Below are 24,490 nucleotides of genomic sequence, written 5' to 3' on the forward strand. Positions count from 1 at the left end.
TCATTGTGGTTTTGATTTGTATTTCTCTGATGATGAGTGATGTTGAGCATCTTTTCATGTGTCTGTTGGCCATCTGGATGTCTTCTTTGGAAAAGTGTCTATTCATGTCTTCTGCCCATTTCTAAACTCAGTTGTTTGTTTTTTGGGTGTTGAGTTTGACAAGTTCTTTATAGATTTTGGATACTAACCCTTTATAGATATGTTGCTTGAAAATATCTTCTCCAATTCCGTAGACTATCTTTTGTTTCCTTTGCTGTGCAGAAGGTTTTTATCTTGATGAAGTCCCAATAGTTCATGTTGGCTTTTGTTTGCCTTGACGCTGGAGACGTGTCTAGGAAGAAGTTGCTGCAGCTGAGATCAAAGAGGTTGCTGCCTATGTTGTCTTCTAGGATTTTGATTGTTTCCTGTCTCACATTTAGGTCTTTCATCAATTTTGAATTAATTTTTGTGTATGGCATAAGAAAGTGGTCCAGTTTCATTCTTCTGCATGTTGCTGTCCAGTTCTCCTAGCACCATTTTCTAAAGAGACTGTCTTTTTTTCATTGGATACTCTTTCCTACTTTGTTGAAGATTAGTTGGCCATATATTTGTGGGACCATATCTGGGTTCTCTATTTTATTCCATTGATCTATGTGTCTGCTTTTGTGCCAATACCATACTGTCTTGAGGATTATAGCTTTGTAATACAGCTTAAAGTCCAGAATTGTGCTGCGTCCAGCTTTGGTTTTCATTTTCAACATTACTTTGGCTATTTGAGGTCTTTTGACCTCAAATGTCTTTGACATTTTAACAACATTTGTTCTTCCAATTCATGAGAATGGTACATTTGTCCATTTCTTTGTGTCTTCTTCAATTACTTTCATAAGCTTTCTATAGTTTTGCAGAGTATAGAACTTTTACCTCTTTGGTTAGGCTTATCTCCACGTATCTTATAGGTTTTGGTGCAATTGTAAATGAATTTGATTTGCTAGTATCTTGTTGAGAATTTTTACATTCAGTTTCATCAGGGATATTGGCCCGTAATTCTCCTTTTTAGTGAGGTCTTTGTCTGGTCTTGGAATCAAGGTAATACTGGCTTCATAGAATGAGTTGGAAGTTTTCCTTCCACTTCAATTTCTTGGAACAGTTTGAGAAGAATATGTATTAACTCTTTACATGTCTGGTAGAATTCCCCTGGGAAGCCATCTGGCCCAGAACTCTTGTTTGTTGGGAGATTTCTAATTACTGTTTCAGTTTCTTTGCTGACTATGGGTCTGTTCAAATTTTCTATTTCTTCAGTCTTGGTAGTGTGTGAGCTTCTAGGAATTTGTGCACTTCTTTCAGATTACCCAGTTTATTGGCATATAATTTTTCATAGTATTATCTTATCACTATTTGTATTTGTGATGTTGTTTGTGATATTTCCTCTTTCATTTGTTATTTTATCTATTTGGGTCCTTCTATTTTCTTTTTGATAAGTCTGGCTAGGGGTTTATCAATTTTGTTAATTCTTTCAAAGAACCAGTTCTTTGCTTTGTTGATCTGTTCTACTATTTTTCTTTGTTTCCCTATAATTTATTTCTGCTCTAATCTTTATTATTTCCCTTCTTCTGCTGGCCTTAGGCCTTATTTGCTGCTCCTTTAGGTGTAACATTACCTTGTGTGTTTGGGATCTTTCTTGCTTCTTGAGATAGGCCTGAGTTTCTATATACTTTTCTCTTTGGACTGCCTTTGCTGAATCCCAAAGAGTCTAAACTGTTGTGTTTTCATTTTCATTAGCTTCCATGTATTTTTAAATTTTTTATTGAATATCCTGATTAACTCATTCATTCTTTAGTAAGATGTTCTTTAACCTCCATGTATTTGAGGGCTTTCCAAATTTTTTCTTGTGGTTGACATCAAATTTCATAGCATTGTGATTCAAAAATATGTATGGTATTTTTTAATACATTTTTTTATACTCGTTGAGGACTGATTTGTGACCCAGTATGTTCCATGTGCACTCAAAAAGAATGTTTATTCTTCTGCTTTAGATGAAATATTCTGAATATATCTGTTAGCTCCATCCAGTCCAGTGTGTTATTCAAAGCCATTGTGTTTTTTTGTTGATTTTCTGCTTAGATGATCTGTCCATTGCTTTAAGTGAGGTGTTAAATCCCCAATTATTATTGTATTATTATCAGTGAGTTTATTTATGTTTGTCATTAGTTGATTTATATATTTCTGTTCTTTCAAGCTGGGGGCATAAATATTTACAACTCTTAGATCTTCTTGATGGATAGACCCCTTAATTATGCTACAATGCCTCTCTTCATCTCTTGTTACAGTCTTTGTTTTAATGTTTAGTTTATCTGGTGCACCTGGGTTGCTCAGTTCGTTAAGTGTCCAACTGATTTCGGCTCAGGTCATGATCTGATGTTTGTGGGATTGAGCCCCATGTCAGGCTCTGCATTGACAGTGTGGAGTCTGCCTGAGATTCTCTATCTCCCTCTCTCTCTGCCCCTCCCCCAGTCTCTCTCTCTCTCTCTCTCTCTTCCTCTCTCTCAAAACAAACAAATAAATAAATAAATAAATAAACATTTAAAGAAAAAAGTCTATTATGTCTGATATAGGTATGGCTTATATCTTTTGACATCCATTAGCATGATGGATTCTCCATCCCCTCACTTTCAATCTGCAGGTGTCTTTAGGTCTAAAACAAGTTTCTTGTAGGCAGCATATATATGAATCTTGTCTTGTTATCCATTCTAATACCTAATCTCTTTTGATCGGAGCATTTAGTTCATTTACATTCAGACTGATTATTGAAAGATATGAATTTAGTTTAATTGTGTTGCTTGTAGAGTTGGTATTTATGGTTATGTTCTCTGGTCCTTTCTAGTTTTTGTTGCTTTTGTTCTTTGTTTGCTTTCACTTTTTTCTCCACTCAAAGAATCCCCCTTAAAATTTCTTCCAGGGCTGGTTTAGTGTTCATGAACTCCTTTAGTTTTTATTTGTCTGGGAAACTCTATCTCTCCTTCTATCCTGAATGACAGCCTTGCTGGGTAAATAATTCTTGGCTGCATATTTTTCCCATTCAGCACTTTGAATATATCCTGCCACTTCTTTCTGGCCTGCCAAGTTTCTGTGGATAGGTCTGCTGCAAACCTGATCTGTCTTCCCTTGTAGGTTAAGGACTTTTTTTCCCTTGCTGTTTTCAGGATTCTTTCCTTGTCTGTGTATTTTGTGAATTTGACTATGATAGGCCTTGGTGATGGTCAGTTTTTGTTGAATTTAGTGGGAGTTCTCTGTATTCTTGGATTTTGATGTCTGTGTCCTTCCCCAGATTAGGAAAGTATTCACCTATAACTTGCTCACATAAACCTCTGTCCCCTTTTCTCTTTCTTCTTCTTCTGGGACTCGTATGATGTGAATGTTATTCCTGTTTACTAAGTTGCTGAGTTCTCTACGTCTTGTATTGTGATCTTTGGCCTTTGTTTCCCTCTTCTTTCAGCTTCATGAGTTTACATGATTTGTCTTCTGTATCACTGATTCACTGCTCTACTTTGTCCTTCCTTGCTGTCATGGCCTCCATTGGAGATTGCATCTCAGCTATAGCATATTTACTTCAGCCTGACTAGATTTTAGTTCTTTTATCTCTGCAGAAAGGGATTTTATGGCATAGTCTATGCTTTTTTTTCAACCCCAGCTAGTATTCTTATAATTACGGTTTTAAATTCTAGTTCAGACATCTTATTTATATCAGTTTTGATTAAATCCCTGGTCATGAGTTCTATTGCCTGTTCTTTCTTTTCAGGCGAGTTCCTCCATCTTGTCATTTTGTCCAGAAAAAAGCAAAGAAAGAAAAGAAACGACTACACAAACAAAAAACCAAGAACTAAGCAGAAACTAAAACAAACAATAAAACTAGATCCTGGGTGTGTTTTGGTGTGCTTGATAAAAGATCAAAGGATCTAGATCCAAAAATAAAATAAAACAAAACAAAATAAAGTAAAATACAATGAAATAAAACAATAAAATAAAAATTACAAAAAGAATATATATAAGTGTATATATAAAAATAAAAAATAATAATAGTAAAAAGTAAAAAAAGAATTGATAAAAATAGGCAAATAAATGAAAAACATTATAAGAAATAAAGAATAAAAGTAAGAAAGGAAGTTAGATCCTATTTCCCCTAGAGCTGAAGTTTTGCAACATTATGATCATAGACTTGATGATAGTGCACTGGTCTTCTGAGGGAGGGGCCTACTGCACTGATTCTCAGGCTAGCTTGACTGAGTGGAAATGCGCTTCTGGGGATTTGGAGGGCAAGGACTTTAAAGGGACTGGGTTAGTTAGACAAGATGTGCCCCTACTGTTCTGTAATCCACAAAAAGGATTTCAATTTCTCCAGAATTGAAAGTTACAAAGAACATCAAGAAATAATAGTTTACATGGCTGACACAGTCATATAATCAGGGAAGTAACCACTGTGTTCAGGGTGTACAGAGGAGATGCCTCATCCCAGGGGCAGCATGGCTGCGGCCTGATTGAGAGACAGGCAGATTCTGGGCAAACTTCTGTACATAATATTGACCAAGGCAAACTTGGCCAGTGATGCCAGCAAAAGGCCATCACAGTGAAGGCAGTAACTATCCACCTTCACTATCCCCAACCAGGAATGAAAGCATTGGTTGAAGAAACAGACTTGACAGTCAATGAGACTCTGGGTCTCCCTGGGCTGAGTTCTTCCTACAAAATGTCACGTTTCTCCAAGAGCAGGGCAAGGAGTCAGCATTTTCCAAGTCACAGACTGCATATCCTGACAACAACTTTTACCAACATGCTGCTCAAGTGGCTCTGTTTGAAGGGGGTTGTTAAGCGGTGGGCCAGGATCGATGTGTTCCAGGAAGGGTTGGGGCCCTCTTGCCTGTAGGTGACATTCCAGTCGGGCAGGAGCAATTCTACAGTAACTCAGTGGGAAGCTGGGTAGTGTCCCTGGCACTGCCATCATTCCTCAGAAGGCAGGAACACAAAGGGACACAGGCAGAGGACAGCCTCATTGAGAGCACAGACCTGGCACATGCTGTCCCTTCACCTCCACTGCCCAGGCAGCCACTGAAGGTGCCAGCTTCCTGCTTTCATAGAAACTCCTGGCAGCACACAACGGCTGAGGCCTTCTCCAGCATGGACTTTCCACAATTGGATAAAAAGAGGATGGTCCACAGAAGTCACTAAAAGTCTTGTTTTAGGGAAAACCTGCTTAACTTTTGTGAGATGTGCTTCCTGGTTAATTGGGGTTAGGATGTCCTTTCTGTTATGAAATGACATTGATGATATTTGAAAAATAAAAGATTGGCAACCTCATGAGAAGCTGTGCCTTTATCTGGATGGGGATAGTCGGGGGCCATGATGAATATGTTGACTGTTGACATGGCAAGAACACAGGGTTAACCTGTCCAAGACGCTTCCCTGCAGACTGGCCTTCCTTAAAGTTTCATGGACACTGCCCATAGCCAAGCCCACAGGATCAAAGCTGGTAAGCGCTGCCTGGTGGCTCAGCCTGAGCGTCACAGCTGCAACCACAAGTTCAGAATCAGACACTGACCAGCAAGGAAGAGGCTGCTGCCTCCTCCCCCTGAGCACTTGCTAGATGGGAGGGGCTGGGCCTGGGTCCTGGGTATCAGGTGCTAGTTCTAGTCCCTACACACACAGGAGCCTCTCCTGGATCCTGGATCCTGGATCCCTTAGGATCCCCGTGTGCTGGCCCAGAGAGCAAGTGCAACAGGGGCTCACAAACTCCCACTATTCCCCTAATAAACGCGACTCCAGCAGTCTGAGATTTATATTTCAGGGCATTCCCTATGATTACTCTAACAAGTACCAAAGACTGAGAACTACTATGCAAAATTAATGTTTGAAAAGTTCACTCCAATGATATTTGAAGAATCCATATAAAGTAACTAAAATAAAAACAATTGCATTTTACTCTACTGGGTCCAAACTATAAGCTTTAAATAACATAAAAATGACAATGAGAAGAAGAAAGTCTCCAAATATTTGAAAATTAGGATGCACACTGCTCAGTAATTCACGGTTAAGACAAAGACCTTAAGGAAATTTTTTAAATACACAGAACTAAATGAAAATGCAAATACAACATATAAAATGTGGTAGGATCCAGGGGCACCTGCGTAGCTCAGTAGGTTAAGTGTCTGACTTTTGATTTTGGCCCAGGTCATGATCTCACATTTCTTGAGATCCAGCCCTGATGATAGAACAGAGCCCACTTGAGATTCTCTCTCTCCCTCTCTCTTTACCCCTCCCCCACTAGCACCCTCTCTCTCTGCCCATCCCCCACTGGCTTGTGCACGTGTGCACACTCTCCCCCTGCCTCTCTCACAAAATAAATAACCTTTTTAAAAAATGTGGTAGAATCCAGATAAAACATTGCTAAGAGAGAAACAAATGGCACTAAACGCTCATACTAGAAAAGAAGGAAGGTCTCAAAAATCTAAGCTTCCACCGAAAGAAACCAGACAAAAATAGAAAATAAAGCCAATACACGAAGAAGAAAGGAAATAATACACTATGACTAAATGGTGTTTTTTCTAGGAATGCAAGCCTGGTTTAATATTTAAACCATCAATGTAATCTACCATATTAAGAATCTAAAGAAGAAAACCCACATGGTCACACCAGTTAATCCAGAAAAAGCATTTGACAAAAATCAAGACACATTCATGTTAGAAACTCTCAGAAAACTTGGAATAGAAGGGCATTCCCTCAACCTAGCTACAAAAACTCTACAGATAACATCATAGTTAATGGTGAAAGAATGGATGTTTTTCCTTTAAACTCAAAAACAAGACCAGAATGCTCATTCATCTCTCCGTTTCAACTTAGTACTGTGGGTACTAGCCAGTGAAGTATGGCAAGAAAAAGAAATAAAGACAAACAGATTAGAAAGAAAGAAATATTACTATCCATATTCGTAGATGACATCACTCGTTACATAGAAAATCCAAAGAGGGAGGAGCCAAGATGGCAGAACAGCATGGAAGTTTTTTTGCGTCTCCCATCCATGAAATACAGCCAGATCAACACTAAACCATCCTGCACACCTAGAAAACTGATTTGAGGATTAACACAACAATCTGCACAACCTGAACCACAGAATTCAGCAGGTACATGGCACGGAGAGGTGAACTGGGGGAGAGAGAAGCCACAGAGGGCAGGAAGCTGTTTTTCCTTGCAGAGAGGATGGAGATGGGGGAGAGTATGGGAAAAGCAACCCCCCAAAAAAATAGCTGGAGAGAAAGTGGAAAAGTATAAACAGCTGTAGGAACTGAACTAAAAAGGGAGACAGGAAGAAAGGAGAGGGTTGAAATTCCATTGAGACTCTATAAACAGGAGGAGCACAGAGTCTGAAACACCACAGCTCGATACCTGGTGGTGCTCTGGTGAGAAGGGCGAATCCCCAGGAGCAGAGTGAAGTCCGGGGGTCTTCGGGCCAGATGAGGAGAGGTGGTTCCCCTGCCGGGAGGACACCTGGTAGAGGCTGTGTGGCTCCCCCAAAGACAAGGCCCCAGTGGACCCGGGAGAACAACCACATTTGCTGGTGCTGCAACAAGGTCATTAAGGGTGAAGCCTGGTGCCAGATGTGTGTTGTGATTTTCCATAATCCCTGAAACGCTGCTGCTACGCGATTGTGTAAACTTTTTCTGGGGCGGGCTGGCACCCAGCCACAGTCTCTAGTCATCAGCAACAGCACGGACCCTCGAACGTTCCTGGGTACAGCTGGCACCTGGCCATTGCTTGGTAAGACCCTCTCACAGAGGGTCAGAACGGGTGAAAGCCGCAGTCCCTCAGAAATGAGGGGTCGGAAAACACAGCCGCATCTGAGATAAAACACAGGAGGGAGGTGCCGCCTCCGCAGGGAATATTTTTCCATGTTTTTGTGTCTTGTTCAATTTCTTTCATAAGCTTTCTATAATTTTCAGTGTATAGATTTTTCACCTCTTTGATTAGATTTATTCCTAGGTATTTTATGGTTTTTGGTGCAATTGTAATGGGATCAATTCCTTGATTTCTTTTTCTGTTGCCTCATTGTTGGTGTTTAGGAATGCAACCGATTTCCGTGCATTGATTTTATATCCTGCAACTTTGCTGAATTCATGGTGTTGCATCCACATGACTCCTGAAACAGAATGCTACGGGCACCAGTGACAGTCACAACAAAGTTTATTGCAATGAGAGGCAAGGCAAACCAACCGATTGGGACTGACACTCTTGACCAGAGTGCAGTCTCGAACCGAGGTACAGAGTTTTTATAGCCAACCACATCATCTTATTATCACCTGGGAACAGAACAAAGGAATAGTTCCCAGGTGGAAACAGTTCAAACAGGCCCTTGCCCCAATCCAATCAAGCGCTAATCCATCCCTTGATTGATAGGATAAGGCTGTTATCCCTTAACCTATAGTGTTAAAACAAAGCTGTTATTTCTTAAGGCTACAGGTTAGCCCTACCCTTACAATGGATCAGTTCTAGCGTTTTTTGGTGGAATCTTCAGGGTTTTCCATATAGAGTATCATGTCATCTGCGAAGAGTGAAAGTTTGACCTCTTCCTGGCTGATTTGGATGTCTTTTATTTCTTTGTGTTGTCTGATTGCAGAGGCTAAGACTTCCAATACTATGTTGAATAACAGTGGCAAGAGTGGACATCCCTGTCTTGTTCCTGACCTTAGGGGGAAAGCTCTCAGTTTTTCCCCATTGAGAATGATATTAGTGTTGGGTCATTCATACATAGCTTTTATAATCTCGAGGTATGATCCTTCTATCCCTACTTTCTTAAGGATTTTTACCAAGAAAGGATGCTGTATTTGTCAAATGCTTTCTCTGTGGCTATTGAGAGGATCATATGGTTCTTGTCCTTTCTTTTATTGATGTGATGAGTCACACTGATTTTGCAGATATTGAACCAGCCCTGCATCCCAGATATAAATCTTGCTTGGTTGTGAATAATTTTTTAATGTATTGTTGGATCTGGTTGGCTAATATCTTGTTGAGGATTTTTGCATCCATGTTCTTCAGGGAAGAACCTTTGACCTTGGCCATAGCAACTTCTTACTCAACTCATCTCCAGAGGCAAGGGAAACAAAAGCAAAAATGAACTATTGGGATCACGTCAAAATAAAAAGCTTCTACACAGCACAGCTGGCTGTCCAAGCTGGCCACACTCAGGCAAGCCAGGATGCTGAGGTTTGCCCTGTGACCTCAATTCTCTGCTGGGTCTAAGAAAAGCTGTTGATTTTTAATTTGTTCAATTTTTTTTTGTGTTTTGTGGATGGGAGTAATGGCTTCCAAGCTCCTTGTACTCCAGACTGGAAACAGAAAGCCTCTAATTGATTCTTGTTAGTTTGTTTTCAGTTCTGTAGCTTGTCTGGGGTTGACTTGGCAATGACAGCTGGCAGCCCGTGCCAGTGCCCCATCTAGCAGGGCAAGGAGTCCCTGATGGCAGACCTTCCTAGTCCCGCTCTCCACTGACAGCCCCAGTGCCCCTCCAGGCCCTGCTCCCAGACTCACCGGCCCCTTGGCTTGGCCCCTTTCCTCCACCTCTCCCTTAGTCTGCCTACTCAGGAGTGGGTATCTGGAACTCACTCTCGGGACAAGTGGAGTAAGCCTTTCCCTGATGTCTGAGGGGAGGGCAGGCAGGGTAACGGTCATCTACTTGCAGCCTGTTGGAGCCAGAATAACAAGGGGCTCCAGCTCTTGGGGAGAGAGATGTAGGTTCGAGCCCTTGTTCCACTGCTTACGGCCTGTGCCATCTCTACATCTGCTGCAGAACCCTACAGGGCTTCATTTCATCTTTAGAAGGAAGCTAAAGCAGGCTAGCACTGAGCACTGAGCTGGTTGCAAGTGATGGGGAAACTGGTTGGGTTGCAGCTGAAAGCTGGTTGTTCTGTCATGTGGGTGAGGTATGTGTGGGATGCCTCCATCAGAGGTCTGAGAACCTCGGGAGGGGCAGGGAATCCCCTAGCTGCAGCAGCAGGCAGGCTCCAGAGCACAGCCAGCTGTGGCTGCCATGCTTGCAGGATAGTTTAGGACCAGAAGAGCAGCTGACGCTCCAGCTCAGCTGCCTGAGCTGCCCTGAGCTTGTGAGAGTGTGCGTCAACCGCGTGCCATCTCAGTAACTCACTGGCATCCAGGGGCCTGAGCAGCCCTGCCCGGGGCCCCATAAGTGAATCTACCACCAAGGGAAGGCATCCTCTTTCCCCTTCCATAGACAGCTGAGCTGCTGGCGGGCACATGGCCAGGCATAGGGCACTGCACTAGTGGGGCTCCAGCCAGAGGGATGGCCTGGGCAGGGATGTGAGCCCTGGGAAGACACTTTAAAGTTTATTATTTACTTAGAGGGGGAGAGAAAGAGGGGGAGAGAGAGAGAGAGAAGGAGAGAGAATCCCAAGCAGGCTTCATGCTGTCAGTGCAGAGCCCAACGCGGGGCTTGATCCCATGAACCATGAGATCATGACCTGAGCCGAAATCAAGATTCAGATGCTCATCCGACTGAGCCTCCCAGGTGCCCCAGAAGACACTTTCCTGAAGCCTCCAAAGATCATCCTGGAAGGGGCCTCCTGCATCAGTGAGAACCCAGGGTTAATAGGCATGTGAGTCCACTTGTGCCCACCTGCCAACAAGGATCCAGGATATTTAAGCAATGCCAGAATTGGAAAGAATTTGCACTGAACCCTCCAAATGCCACTTGGTCTGTACTGGACATGCACCAGATAGGAGCTTTCCCACCTTATTGTGGGTCTGGGGGCTGGAGTGGGTGCACTGTGCGGCTGGGGCTATGCTGGCTGCACAAGGGCCTTTGTCAGGCACACTGCCAGGAAGGATGCCCTAGAACATTGCTTCAAGGCATATTGCCAGGCCACTATGTCCTGGGTCAGCTAAGCATAAAAGGTGACACCAGGATCCAGCTGCTGAAGGTGTGTGGACACCTCAGGCAGACTGGCTTGTGGGAAGCAGGGAGCAGTTTCAATGGACTTGGGCCCCTTCAGACTGGGGAGAGTGGGGCTGTGAGGACAGGTGAGGAAGGTGCTGGCAGTCAGCTCTAGGAACAGAGGTCTGAAGACTGCCGGCCTGAACTTTGACTCTCAGCCTGGCATCCAGCCTCCTCTGCTTCTGACTCACTCTCATAGACCCTCCATGTCTGAGAGCCCTCTATACTGGTGGCCACAGTATGGCCTGGGTCATGCACCCCAGTCCAACTCAGTGCAGAGTCATCCTGCACTCTGGGAACTTTTGTCCACCTCCATGGGGAGTCTGTCCTCCCTCCTCCAAACCTCTTGAATGGTGTTTCTCTACTTTGGGGAAACTCTTGTTCCCTTGCAGTGTAGACATCTAGTGAAATGTCTTACTTCAAATTTGGGTTGAATTGTGTTCCCCCAAATTTATATATTGGAGACCTAACTCCCAGTGCCTCAGAATCTGGCTGCATTTGGAGATAAGATCTTTACAGAGGTGATTAACATGAGGCCACTAGGTTGGCCCTAATCCCAAATGACCAGTGTCCCTGTGAAGAAGAGGAGATCAGGACACAGACACACACAGAGTGATGACCCCATGAGAACACTGGGGGAAGACAGCATCTACATGGCAGGAGAGAGGCCTCAGGGGAAACCAACCCTGCCCACACCTGGATCTTGGACTTGCAGCCTCCAGGACTGGGAGATGATAAATTCCTGCTGTTGAAGCTGCGTGGGCTCTGATGTTTGTTATGCAGCCTGTGCTGACCGACACACTTCCTCTGAAGGCCTGCATGGTCCCTGAGGCAGGAGCAGGGTCTGAGTGGAGACGGTCTGCTCTCTTCCCAGCTGGCAGCCCTGGCTCCCTCCTGGGACAGTCTCCCTGATGAGTCCCTTTTCCTTGCACAGGGAGCCAGCTGACTTACCTCAAGGGAAGGAGGGGCAATGGGGTCCCAAGACAGGAGTGAGATGAGTCTTTTACTTGTTTTTGTTTTGTTTTGTTTCAGGCTTGGCTTGGGGGATGGCAGCTGATGGACAGGAGAGTCCAGGAGAAGGAACCACTGAGAGCCAGTGGGGCTGGGGAAGGGGAGGTGTGGAAGGTTCCAGCAAGCAGACTGGGGCCTGAGGCAGAGAGCAGGACAGAGGGGCTCGGAGGGTCACCACAGGGCCTGCTGCGGGCCCCTGAGCACGAACAGCAGCAGGAACCAGGTCTGGGGAGACATGAGGGTTGTGCTGTGCCCGGACGAGCCAGCCGTCCGCCAAGGCTGATCTGGAAACTGCGTCTGAGGAGCAGACGTGGGATCAGGGGGAGGTGTGAGCCTCTGGATCTTGTCGATCCAGTCGGTGAAGCAGTCAACCCTGGTGAAGACGCTGGGGTAGACAGGGTGCCGGCAGTCCAAGCCCCAGCTGGCCAGCCCCACCAGAACCCACGCACTGAGGAGGTTGCAGACGAGGGGCCCCCCGGAATCGCCCTAGGAAAGAGAGGGGAGTTAGTGCAGGTGACCGAGCAGGGTCTAAGAACACTAGGTGGCAGGGGTGCCCCTGGGTCTATGAAAGTCCAGACCAGCATCGAGCTATGGACACATCAAGGTGACACGGGCGGGCCCTGGAAATGCACTTCAGGGTGCTCCCAACTGACCCTGAGGACAATCACAGATCTAAATCCGTCATCACGTGGACTCTGCCCTCTGCCCCTGCACCCCAGGAAGGGCGGGTGGCCCAGAGGAACAAACAGAGCCCAGATCAGGGGAGGCAGACCCAGCAGGAGAACGAAGGCCAACACTTGTTACCACAGACCAGACACCGCACTGAATTCCCTACAGAAGCCTTATGAAGGGGAGGCTGGTAGCACCCCCCACTTCATGAGTGAGGAAATTGGCTGTGGTCACAGCACCGGTAAGTGACAGACAGAGACCAGAGCAGGTCCACCTGCCCCACAATCTGAGTCCTGAGCCATTCTGCAGTGTCCCCCGCTCCCTAGAGCTGTTTCCTGTGCCCACACTGGACCAGATGGAATGTCATGGACAGGCTATGGTGGCTGGAAGGCTACCAGGTGTCCAGCTCCGTGATGTCCTCAGCCTGGGGGTCCCCAGAGGGGGAGTGGGGTCAAGGGCACCATGGATGTCCAGCAGGCAGGCCGACAAAGGGCATCGGCTCTAAACTCCACAGGAGAAGGCAGGTGGGGGGCAAGGCTGGAAGGGAGATCTTTGGTGACAACCGTGTGGGGACTCAGGGGCTGAGACCTGTGAGGAGGTTGGGTCAGAAAGTCCATACCATCATCTGTGGCCTGGGAACCAAGAAACCAGACCTACGTCCTACCAGGAGGTGGATGGCTGAGCTTCCTGCTGTGACTCAGCAGCTCCCCGGACAATAATGAGAGCAACTGCCAGTGAGGCCTCCCCATGGCAGGCCCACCTCATGCCTCCTGCCCATGTTTCCTCGGGCTGCCATCACACATGACCACAGCGGACACTTACCCTCAAAGTTCTGGAGTCAGAGTCTGAGAACAGGTGTTTCTGTGCCTTTCCCTAGATCTTTTAGCAACGCCAGGACTTGGGATTTAGGGTCCCTCCAAATCCAGAATGGTCTCATCTTGAGACTCTAATCACATCTGCAAAGACCCTACACAGTTCCCAGTAAGGTTACATTCTAAGGTTCCAAATAGACGTGAATTTGGGGGACAGCACTCAGACCACTATAGCATCCTTTCAACAACCCCATGGAGGAGGCCTCAGAATCCCATGCAGGCTCAAAGGTGCCACCCGAGGTCCCAGGGCAGGGACACATGGCAGAGCCGTGTCTCTGACTCCAGACCCTCCCCTCCCCCAATCCTCGGTGCCTTCCATGCAGGAGGCAGGTGCACAGACATCAGCTCTTAAGGCTGGGGCCTGACAGTGTGCTTGGAGGCTGGGTGGGCTTGGAGTCAGGATGCTGGCAGAGCAGGCGTGGGCTGCCTTATGTAGGGCTGGTCACATTCCCTCTCTGGGCCTGCTTGCCCACCTGCAGGATGGGGCATCGCAGAGAGTGGAAAGAAATCTTCACAATCCATTGGGTTGTGCCCCATGGCAGACACACACCCAGAAAATACAAAATTATAAGGAGCTCCTGAAATAAAAAGACAGACAGCCCAACAGAAAAGTGCCGGGGGTAAAACCAGAAGGGAAACTCTACTGAAGAAGGTATCTGGCGACAACAAATACGGGACAGTTTATTTAACTTAATCCGTCATCTGGAAAACACAAATTAAATCACAGTAAGATACCACGATGCACACACACCAAAAGGAGCAAAGACAGAGAGCGCTAAGTATTGGCAAGAATATAAACTCATCCGCTGCTCAAAGTGGTGGGGCAGGGGCACCACATCCCCTAACTTCTGCCAAAGCTGGGTGTGCACACAATCCAACGATTCTACTCGTGGGCTGCTGTGAATAGAAAGAGGATATAAAGCGGATGAGACACTTGGAAGTGAATGGAGTGGAAAACCCGAAAGCTCCCAAAATACTCCTTGACAGTGGACCCAACAACAGGACTGAATGCGCACGACGGCACGCGCCCTACGCGCAGACAGGGCAGAGGAAACGCACACACGGAGCACCGAGACGCCGGCTGCCAGCTGCAAATGAGCCCCACGGAGGGAGGGTTCAGAAGCCATCGTAAGGTGTTAGAGGTGGCGGCTGGGGCCCCCTCGGGTGTTAGAGTGGGCTGGGCCGTGGGGAGTCGGTCACATGTGTCAGGATAGGAAGATTCACCTGCTGCTCTTGGCAATCATATATGCCTCTGTGTGCGTGTTACACTGGAGGGAAAAGCTTGAAATGTGCTAACAACAGATGCTGTTTGGAGGTCCTGCCAGCAGATGCCCTCATGTGGCTTAGGAAGGGGTGAGCCAGGGGACACTGCTGGGGACGGGGAGCCAGGAAGGCCCACAGGTCTCCACAGAGCAGAAGCAACACAGGCCCACTGGGGAAACTGAGGCAAACAGGCAAGGGAAGAACAGAAACTCACGTGGCAGGTGGCCTTTCCTGTCGAGAAATCACCAGCACACAGCATCTCCTCCTGCACTGAGTAGGTCTTGCTGTTGCTAAGTTTTCGTCTGTATAAGATGTTACAGAACTTGTTCTCAATGAGGCTCACCTTACCCTCCTGGAGATGGAAGGGCGAGTGCAGATGTTCTGTGTGAATAGGAAGGGGGCCTGTGGCGTGCGCCGTGGGGAAGCCCCGGCCACCACGAAACACGCGGGTTGCTCAACACAGATGGGCCTCGAACACGGCTGCGGTCTTCCATCCGTCCCTAACAGGCTCCTCTCCTACTTCCTGAACAGTTCACACGCTCATCCATTCCCTCTACCTCACTCACTCCACAAAGAAAGAAGGCAAATCCCACCAGCACAGCCATTCTCAGGGCCTTGGCCACCACTGACCCACCCACCTACGCTGTCACACACCATGTCCGCCCGTCTGTCACTGCCCTTCCTCCCATCCTTCCATCCACTGATTCCCCCCATCCGCCTACCCACCCCGCCTCTCATGCTTGTCTCCATCCCTCCGTCAATACCCACCAGCCACCAGCCACTCCTCTCCCAGCCACGCCGCCCCACACAGCCACCAGCACTCACCCCTCCATTCGTCTGTCCTCATGCTGGGCTTACTGTAGACGCCACTGACACAGGGGGCATTGTTGTTGGGGACACAGGGCGAGTGAGGAACATGGACGGGATTGTGGGGACACAGGGCAAGTGAGGAACGTGGGTGGGATTGTTCGAGAAGTGATAAGCAGTGTGAAGGAAACAAAACAGGAGGAGGAACCCCTCTCAGCTCACGTGGGCAAGCGGAACTCCGCAGAGGAGGGGCCGAGTCATCGATGTAAAGACAGGGTGGCCCCCTGCACGCAAACACCAGTGGGCAGAGAGGCAGGTGGAGAAGCCGGCCCTGGGGTGAGGACGGCAGGAAGGAGGCTGGTGGCTGACTTGGGGTGTGCAGGGGATGTAGGGAGGGCTGGGGCCAAGGTCTGGAGCATCTGACCGCCAAGGCAGGGACTCTGGACTTGTTCTAACAGTCCAAACAGCTGTGAGAGCACGCAGGGAGCTGAGCAGGGAAGTGGCACAATTCACGATTTAAAGTGAGCAGACAGCTGTGTGGGCACTAAACAGGACACATAGGGTGGGAGCTGGGAGACCAGTCTGGAGGCACAGGCAAGACGCGATGGTCTGTCAGACCAGGGAGGCAATAGCGGAGCACGTGCCAGGTGCCTGGGGTGGGGGTGGGGGGGATGTTAAAACAAGTGAGACATGGTCCTCGCCCTCAAGGAAGAACCAGCCTCTGTGCCTGCGTGTGGGTGCACGTGCGTGAGAGACAGAGAGAGACACAGAGACAGAGAGAGAGTGCTGGGGGCCAGGTTGCCCTATGGTTGGGACAGTCCCTCAGACTTAAGGAACTCTAAAGCTTTAGAATCGCACACTTTTCAGAACTAGAACGAAAACGGTCCAGTCCTCTAGAAATGAGGCACAGAGGCGCAAGGTCCCGTGCCCGCCTGCCAGGGGGGGCCCCTAGGGCTGAACCTGGCCTCCCGTCTTCCCTCCCTCTCTCACCCCCGCCCCTCCCCGCCTCTCCCACACGCCCTCACGGTCCTCGCTGAGCATCCCCCAGCCGGTTATCCAACAGGACAAGTTGCTGGACAGCTGCATGCCGGGGCTCGGGAGGCAGGCGGGGGCGATGTAGGAGGTGAAGTTCACAGGCACGTTCAGCTGCAGCATGGTTATGTCACTCCCGAAGGGGTGAAGCTTCTCAAAGTCTGGGTGCACGATGATCCGGCTCACAGACATCTCCCGGGTGTGCTGGCCGTGCTGGTATAGCCGTGTGCTTCCCAACAGAACCTGGTAGTCTGCTGGGGCTTGGGATTTGCTGGCAGGGAGCAGCTCATCGTCACTGTCTCCGAGCCCGGGGTCAGCTCCCTCTCCCTGCCCCTCATCTCCCTGCCCCTGCCTGCACGAGACTCCTCTTCCCAACCATCTTGGGGCTGTCTGATCTGCTGTCCCCGACCTGAGACGTGTGGCTTCCCTGTCACATCTTGAATTGGAAGCGTGGGGACTCCTTGTGCTCAGGGCTCCTTGGTGGGGCCTCGCATCAAGGCCTTCCACCTTATACAGAGGAACCCTGGCTCAAGCCTAGCTCTGGCCTGACCCTTCCCAAAGCTCCCCACGGCCCAACTTTGGCCCCACATCTTTCCTGCCCCTTCTTCCTGTAAACACCTTCCTGCCTGAGGGCTGTGTGCACACCTGTTCATAAGTATCCACAAAAGATGTGTTAAATGAGTGGATGAGTGCAGGAAAAGGAGCCTTGTCCCCGGAACATGAGTGATGAAACATCCGGCCCTGCCAGCCCTGCCAGACTTTCTGGTGGAAAGTCCTACCCCCGCTCGGTGCCCAAACCCGTCCCTTCTGGCTCCACCCATGCCAGCTGGCACCTCTCCTGACCTCCCTTCTTGTCCATGGGGCCCTCCCGTCTCACCCACGCTGGACTGACACCCCCCGCCATGGCACAGAGGGGCTATGGAACAGGGTAGGTGCTGACAGGGCTCTGGGCCCTTAAAGCCAGTCAGTGCCCGAACTCTAGCTCCCTGGCCTGGGCTGTGATGCCCAGCTGCACCCTTGAGACCCCTTCTCATCTATTCAGAAGCTGAGTGCCGAGCCAGGCACCCTCCAAGGTCGAGGAGCCCACCTCCCACCCAGGCAGCCTGGCATATGGGTGCCGGCAGCCACGCCTCCTCCTGGGCACACAGTTCTGCAAAAATGATAAGAAAAATCAGCCGGCTGCTGGCTGTGTGTGTAGTCCCGGGTCCCTGCCTACAGTCTGTCACTGAGGAGTGTGGGGACACGGAGGACAAGCCCTGATCTGAGGAGGCAGAGCGCCTGCCCACACCGCGTGGCAGCCAGGACAGACACTGCCAATCTGTGCTGGGGGACAGGCACAGGGGCTGAGGACAGAGGGGGTGAGTGGGGAGCACATGCAGGTGGAGGGGACACCGGTCAAAGGCAGGAATGACGCGTGTCTGGAGGCTACACGCTGCTCCAGAGCAAAGCCCAGCGCATTGGACGCCCATCACCCCTTTTCTCCTCTTCCCCTTGCATCCCGCTGCCCCACTGGCCCCTCTGCTGGCACCCAGGAGGGGGGACTCACTTGAGAAAGCAGTGGGCAGTAGACACCAGCCAGAGGGAGTCGATGAGGACAGCTCCGCAGATGTGTGTGTGCTGGTACAGCAGGCTGGCCTGCCAAGGCCACTGGCCGGCCAGCACATCCTGGCCACCATAGATCTTCCCCGTCACCTTGGGCCTCCCGCACACTGTGGAGACACACCCTGCCCTGTCTACGATAGAGACACCGGTGACCCCAAGTGACGCTACCACAGAGGCCTTCCTCCGCTTCACAGATGCAAAAACCAAGGCCAAGGGTCAAGGGGCCTGGCCAAAATGCCAGGGCCGCCCGGAACCCTGCCTTCATCAGCTGCTGTCGAGGACAGTAGAGCCGAGCACAGGCCGGCAAGCCCTGTGGTCAGGATGAGGGCCCAGGGGTCTGGTGAGGCCAGGCAAGGAGGACCAAGAGAGGCCACAGCAGCATCCCCAGGGAGACAGATGTCCCTGAATGCACCTGCGGGGGGCTGGGCCAGTGTTCCCTTCAACTGGCAGCCTCCGCCTCCTCGCCCACTCTGCAAATGGAACAACTGAAGGTCTCAGGGGTTCCTAACCCGACCTGCTGGCCGTGATGCTTCCAGGGGGCTTCCTGTGTGCCCTCCACCTCACCCCGCCTCTCAGGGAGGGAGGTTCACGGCAGGAAGGAGTCTGTGGTGCTGGGTGACCCCGGGAGGGCCACTCCCCTGACTCAGGACGCTGTTTCTTAAGGAAGAGGGAGCAGTCTAGTGACGAACGCCCCGGTTCTGGGGTTCACACCGGGGGAGGGCCAGGGGTGTGCCTCACTCAGCAGTCCTCCCCTTCCCAGCCCCCATCCCAGGGTCAGGCCCTGCCACCCGCCCGGCTCCAGGTGGGTCCACAGTGGGCCCTGCGAGGGGGCGGAGAGAAGAAAAGGCCGTGGCCGCGCCCCAGCCCCTCCCGGGGCCGGAGCCCCCCCTCCGCCCACACGCCTCAGTCCAACGCACCTGCTTCTAGCGCCAACCGCTGCGCGCCACCCGCCTGCCGCCCGGGCTCCTCAGTCGCTGCCTCCACTGGAGCTGGAGCAGGGACGCGGGAGACCACTGGCCAAGATCCTCGTATGCCCGTGGCTAGCAGCAGCAGCAGCAGCAGCCGGAGCAGGGCCGCCAGCCAGCCTCGCCCACGGGGGGTCGGCCCCTCCTCTCCCATGACCCGGGACGCTGACCCCAGCCTGACCCGACCTGACCCCCACCCCTGACCCCAGGCCAGCCAATCCCTGGCCGCTCCTATCCCAGGCCCTGCCCTGCCCCTGTCCGCCCCCCCCCCCCCCCCCCACCTCCTAATCCTGGGCCCTAATCCTGCCCAGACCCTACCCCACTGAGCCCTGACTCAGGCCTGGACTCCTCCCCACAACTGGTCCTGACCCCACCCCTCTTGGCCTCCTGCCCAGCTGGTCCCAGGAGGGCGGGACCTCAGTGCAATCAAGGGCTCCTATGAATCCAAGAGAAAAGACAGTAGACACCACATAGAAAATAGCAACTGTGGGGCGCCTGGGTGGCGCAGTCGGTTAAGCGTCCGACTTCAGCCAGGTCACGATCTCGCGGTCCGTGAGTTCGAGCCCCGCGTCGGGCTCTGGGCTGATGGCTCGGAGCCTGGAGCCTGTTTCCGATTCTGTGTCTCCCTCTCTCTCTGTCCCTCCCCCGTTCATGCTCTGTCTCTCTCTGTCCCACAAATAAATAAAAAAACGTTGAAAAAAAAAATTAAAAAAAGAAAATAGCAACTGTATGAGAAAGCAATTCATGGGAGAGGGAATTTAAAGTATCTGTAGGCAAGAAAACATGCTTCATTTAACTGGTTAACTAGAAAAGGGAGTTGAAACATTACAGTGTGTCATTTTCAATCATCAAATTGCAAACATTTTCTGGGATGGATAAAGACCCATACACCTTGGTTAATCAGTGATTTCTCCACAGTGTGAGGAAAACATCCAAATTTCAGACACGCTTATTATTGTCTACTCCAGGATGGAGTGTCCTGCATTTGTTGGTATTGGGAGTAAGATCCTATCGGCTCACACTTACTTTCTGTGTGCACAGGGAAATTATTTTATTCACCACTGAGTCTAGGGGCAAGAGAGGAGGGGGATTAGAGCTGCACACCGTAGACCCTGAAATTCAGTTTAATAGCTACTATTGTTATTTAATGAAAACAGAAGCCAAGGGGCACCCAGCTTTACTTACTGGCTAAGAAATTATACTTGAATAAATTTTAAAAAGTCACCTTTTGGGTTCTTACCCAAACTACACCACAGTTTACCTAAGCTGGTGTTAGGAAGAATGTGTATTTCATATAGAGACTAGAAGAATAATTCATGAATTTTATAAAAGGGAATATAGGATTGATGGAGAAGGTGAGGTGATGATGAAGACCATATTAAATGAGTTAAGATCGGAGTGTCTGTGGAATATACAGTTGGATTCGTTCAATAGGCATTTGGAAGTACCAATTTAGGATTTGGGGAAGTGCCTTGGGGTTGGAGATAGAGAGTACTGTGAGGTTTGAGGTGATAGTTGAGTCTACGGGAGAGGATAAAATCATTGAAAAAAACACATAGAACAAAATCAGAGACCAAAACACAGAAAAGAGCCAAAAAAGAAAAAGGAGCCAGTAAGAGACTGAGGACTGCATAGGGTGAATTAAAAAAAAATTTTTTTTAATGTTTATTAATTTTTGAGTGAGAGAGAGAGAGAGAACAGGGGAGGAGCAGAGAGAGAGGGAGACAGAATCAGAAGCAGGTTCCAGGCTCTGAGCTGTCAGCACAGAGCCCGACGCGGGGCTCGAACTCACAAGCCACAAGATCATGACCTGAGCTGAAGTTGGACGCTTAACCGACTGAGCCACCCAGGTACCCTGCACAGGGTGAATTTAAACCATAGAAACACTAAATTACATAACTACAAGATTTCTTAATCACGTTTTAAACAGCTTTATGGGGACATAGTTTATATACCATAAATTTCATACATTACAAGGGACAATTGAATGATTTTCAGTCAACTTTGAGAATTGTGAAGCAATCACCAGATTTGCAGCTAATGTTCTCTCATTGCTGGCTCTAGATAGCCACCTGTGGGCTTTTTGTCCCTCTAAATTTATGTTTTCTGGACATATCATATAAATGGAATCACATACTATATTGTCTTTCAATCTGGCTTTTTCGCTTAGTGTGATAGCACTCCCACCGGCCTTCGCAGGGAGCTGGCCTCGAGCTCAGGTGCTCCTGTTGGCTGACCTGAGTCCTTGGTCTGCAGTAGAACTAACCTACTTGTCTTGGGTTTGCAGACCACTGGCCTTGAGGATGAAGGACGATAAGGCCTGACCACACTCGAAAACACCTGCCAAGGATGCCAGCAGGTCCATCCAAGGTCACGGCGACACAGAAGTCACTGCCTGGGCACCCCTTCTCCTGCATGCAGACCCCTTCCCATTCCCCACACCTTCCCCTCGAAAACCCTCCCACTTCACCTGGACGGGGAAGATGGCCTTCAAGACATTAGTCCATCCTCTTCCCAGGTTGCCAGCTTCCTGAGTAAAGAAACCTCTCTTTTCCCACCATCACTCCTCTCTCAAGTGTTGATTTTTGAGCAGAGAGCAGCAGAGCCTGAGGTCAGAACCGGTTCTGTCCAGTAACATTAGCACATTGGTTTTGGAGTTCATCCATGCTGTGGTACATATTGGTATTCTGTTCCTTTTCCTTCCGTGGGATGGTTGTACCACATTTTGATTATCCATTTACCAGTTGATGGACATTTGGATCGTCTGCAGTTTGGGGCAGTTACAAATAACACTGCTATGAATATTCATGTTCTGGTCTTCGTGTGGACATCTGTTTTCATTTTTGGGGGGTGGATTCCTAGGACAAGAATGAAAGTGCTGGGTCATACCTAAGTTTAGCTTTCAGATTTTTTAAGCTGACAAACTGCTTCCCAAAGAGTCTGTACCATTTTACATTCTTGCCATGGTGGAGGAAGCTTACACTTTATTCTACATGCTTGCCAACACGTGTCTTTTTTTTATTATAGTCATCCTAATGGTGTGAAGTCCTGACTTACTGTGGCTTCAATCCACTTTTCCCTAATGACTAATGATGTTGAATGTGTTTTCATGTGCTCCATTGCCACTCTTGTATTTTCTTTAGTAAAAATGTCCATTCAAATCTTTTTCCTGTTTCAAAAAATATTTGTCTTTTTACCAAGTTGTATCTATGTTCTTTACCAGATGTGTAATGTGTAAATATTTTCTCCAAGTCTCCGGCTTGTCTTTCATTCTTTCAACAGTGGCGTTTGAAGAGAAAAATATTTTAATTTTGATGACTTCTAAGAAGTTCAGGTTTTTTTGTATGGATCATGCTTTCGGTGTCATACTTAAGAGATCATGAAAGTTTTGTACCGTTTTCCTTGAGAAACTTTAAGGGTTGGTTCTTACGTTTGGATCAATTTTTAGTTCATTGTTGTCTAGTGTGATGTAAGTTTTTTGTTTGTTTGATTTTTGGATTTTCATGTGGCTATCCATCTGTCCCAGCACCATTTCTTAGTTTAAAAAAAAGAAAAAGATGATCCTTTCCCCACTGAATTGTCTTGGAGCCTTTGTCGAAAATCAATTCATAGTAAAAAATAAAATTTTATTTCTGGACTTTCAATGCTGTGCCATTGTCGTAGATGCATACTCTCATGCCAGAATTCCACTGTCTAGATTAACATGCATTATAGCAAATTTTGAACTAAGTAGTGCAAGTTTTCCAGCTTTATTATTTTTCCAAACTATTTAGGCTGTTTTAGGCCCTTAGCATTTCCATATAAATTATAGAATCACCTGGTCAATTTCTACCCCCCAAAAAGTCTGCTGGGATTTCCACAGGGACTGCATTAAATTTATAAGTGAATTTCTTGATAATATGAAATCTCCATCAATTGTTTAAAAATACTTTTAGGGGCGCCTGGGTGGCTCAGTCGGTTAAGCGGCCGACTTCGGCTCAGGTCATGATCTCGCGGTCCGTGAGTTCGAGCCCTGCGTCGAGCTCTGTGCTGACAGCTCAGAGCCTGGAGCCTGTTTCAGATTCTGTGTCTCCCTCTCTCTGACCCTCCCCCATTCATGCTCTGTCTCTCTCTGTCTCAAAAATAAATAAATGTTAAAAAAAATTTTTAAAAATACTTTTAAAACTTCAATTAATACCTGACATTATATTACACATATATTTTTATCTCTACCTCCTTACCAAGGAAAGTCCACAGACAATATGTGCTTTTTGTTTTTGTCACTTTGTATTTATTTTAAGCATTGTATCTTCAACACCTAGAAAAATGTTTGGCATACGGTAGGGCTTACTTAATATTTTTGAAAGTCTGAACAAAAAGATAAAACTTTAAAAAAAAATGAGTAGTCAGCATCATAAGGTAATTTAATTGACAAAGGGGATTACCAACATGTGTTAAAAAGTTTGAAATGTGTGGATAGATTTAAATAAACTACAGTCACCTAGGAATATGAAGAAGTATTCTGAAGAGTTCTACAATGCCCCCATACAATGAGTACTACTCAGCAATGAAAAGGAAGGAGTTACAGAAAATTAGAATAGCATGGATAAATTTCAAATGCATTAGGTTTAATGAAAGAAGCCAGGCTCAAAGGTCATATGCTGTAGATCGCATTTACATACATGGAAAAGAAGCCACAGGGAGAAAAACTATCAGTTGTTACCAGGGGCTGAGGGTGAAAAAGGGAAAGACTGTGAAGGAGGGAGGGTTAAGATAGAGGAGGAGTAGGGAGACCCAAGCTTGTCGGGTCCCTCAAACACAGCTACATAGTTATCAAATCATCCTGAACATCCCAGAAATCAATGGGAGGTCTGAGAGAACAAAAACTGTAAGACTACAAGTAGAAAAGCGACCACCTTCTGGAAGGTAGGAGGAGGAGAGAGTTGACTTGGGAGAGACATAGCTGCAGATACAGCAGAGGGGGAGGGGCTGCATTCAGAGGCTACTGCTAAGTAGTATAAGCAGCAGAACTTTTTGAAGTCTGCTACCGTGAGGTATGATCCTGGCCTAAAAGTGCTCAGGTGCCAGGGCGGAATCCCAGGAATGACAACGTGGTCTGAGGGTCTCCTGGCTCACAAGAAGAACAGGTGACACCAATGTGCCGCACTGTTCCCAGGCATAGGAGTCAGACGCGGGTACCAGCTTTCTGCTCTGTTTTGACATAAGCTCAGAACTGCTGTGCAGTTGTGCAACTGCTTTCCTAAGCCGGGCAGCAAAAGCATGGCAAGACCCTCCCCCAGAGGAGCAGTGCTCGTCCATGC

At 48.2% G+C, this 24,490-nt stretch overlaps 1 protein-coding gene across 1 annotated transcript; it reads right to left on the bottom strand.

Annotated features, from left to right (window-relative positions):
* Nucleotides 1-11,959: 11,959 nt before the first annotated feature.
* LOC109257877 (putative serine protease 47) lies at nt 11,960-19,386 on the bottom strand. The gene is made up of 5 exons (XM_019434275.2): nt 19,143-19,386; nt 18,170-18,332; nt 16,617-16,894; nt 14,999-15,165; nt 11,960-12,466 (listed from the first exon to the last, which is right to left on the bottom strand). Exons 1-5 carry the CDS (start codon nt 19,342-19,344, stop codon nt 12,152-12,154), a joined length of 1,125 nt encoding a protein of 374 aa, XP_019289820.2. The 5' UTR covers nt 19,345-19,386; the 3' UTR covers nt 11,960-12,151.
* Nucleotides 19,387-24,490: the final 5,104 nt, after the last annotated feature.

This window comes from Panthera pardus, unplaced genomic scaffold (assembly GCF_024362965.1).
Source record: "Panthera pardus isolate Hobbes unplaced genomic scaffold, ASM2436296v1 HiC_scaffold_20, whole genome shotgun sequence".
Classification (NCBI taxonomy): domain Eukaryota; kingdom Metazoa; phylum Chordata; class Mammalia; order Carnivora; family Felidae; genus Panthera; species Panthera pardus.

Bases quoted from the DNA above. Each gene is read 5' to 3' on its own strand.
- LOC109257877 (XM_019434275.2), bottom strand. From the start codon at position 19,344: ATGGGAGAGGAGGGGCCGACCCCCCGTGGGCGAGGCTGGCTGGCGGCC. The intron at 16,895-18,169 runs GTGAGTCCCCCC...GCTCCCTGCCAG, and splicing joins ACTGCCCACTGCTTTCTCAA to CAAATCCCAAGCCCCAGCAG. The intron at 15,166-16,616 runs GTGAGGGCGTGT...CTATTCACACAG, and splicing joins GGGGATGCTCAGCGAGGACC to AACATCTGCACTCGCCCTTC.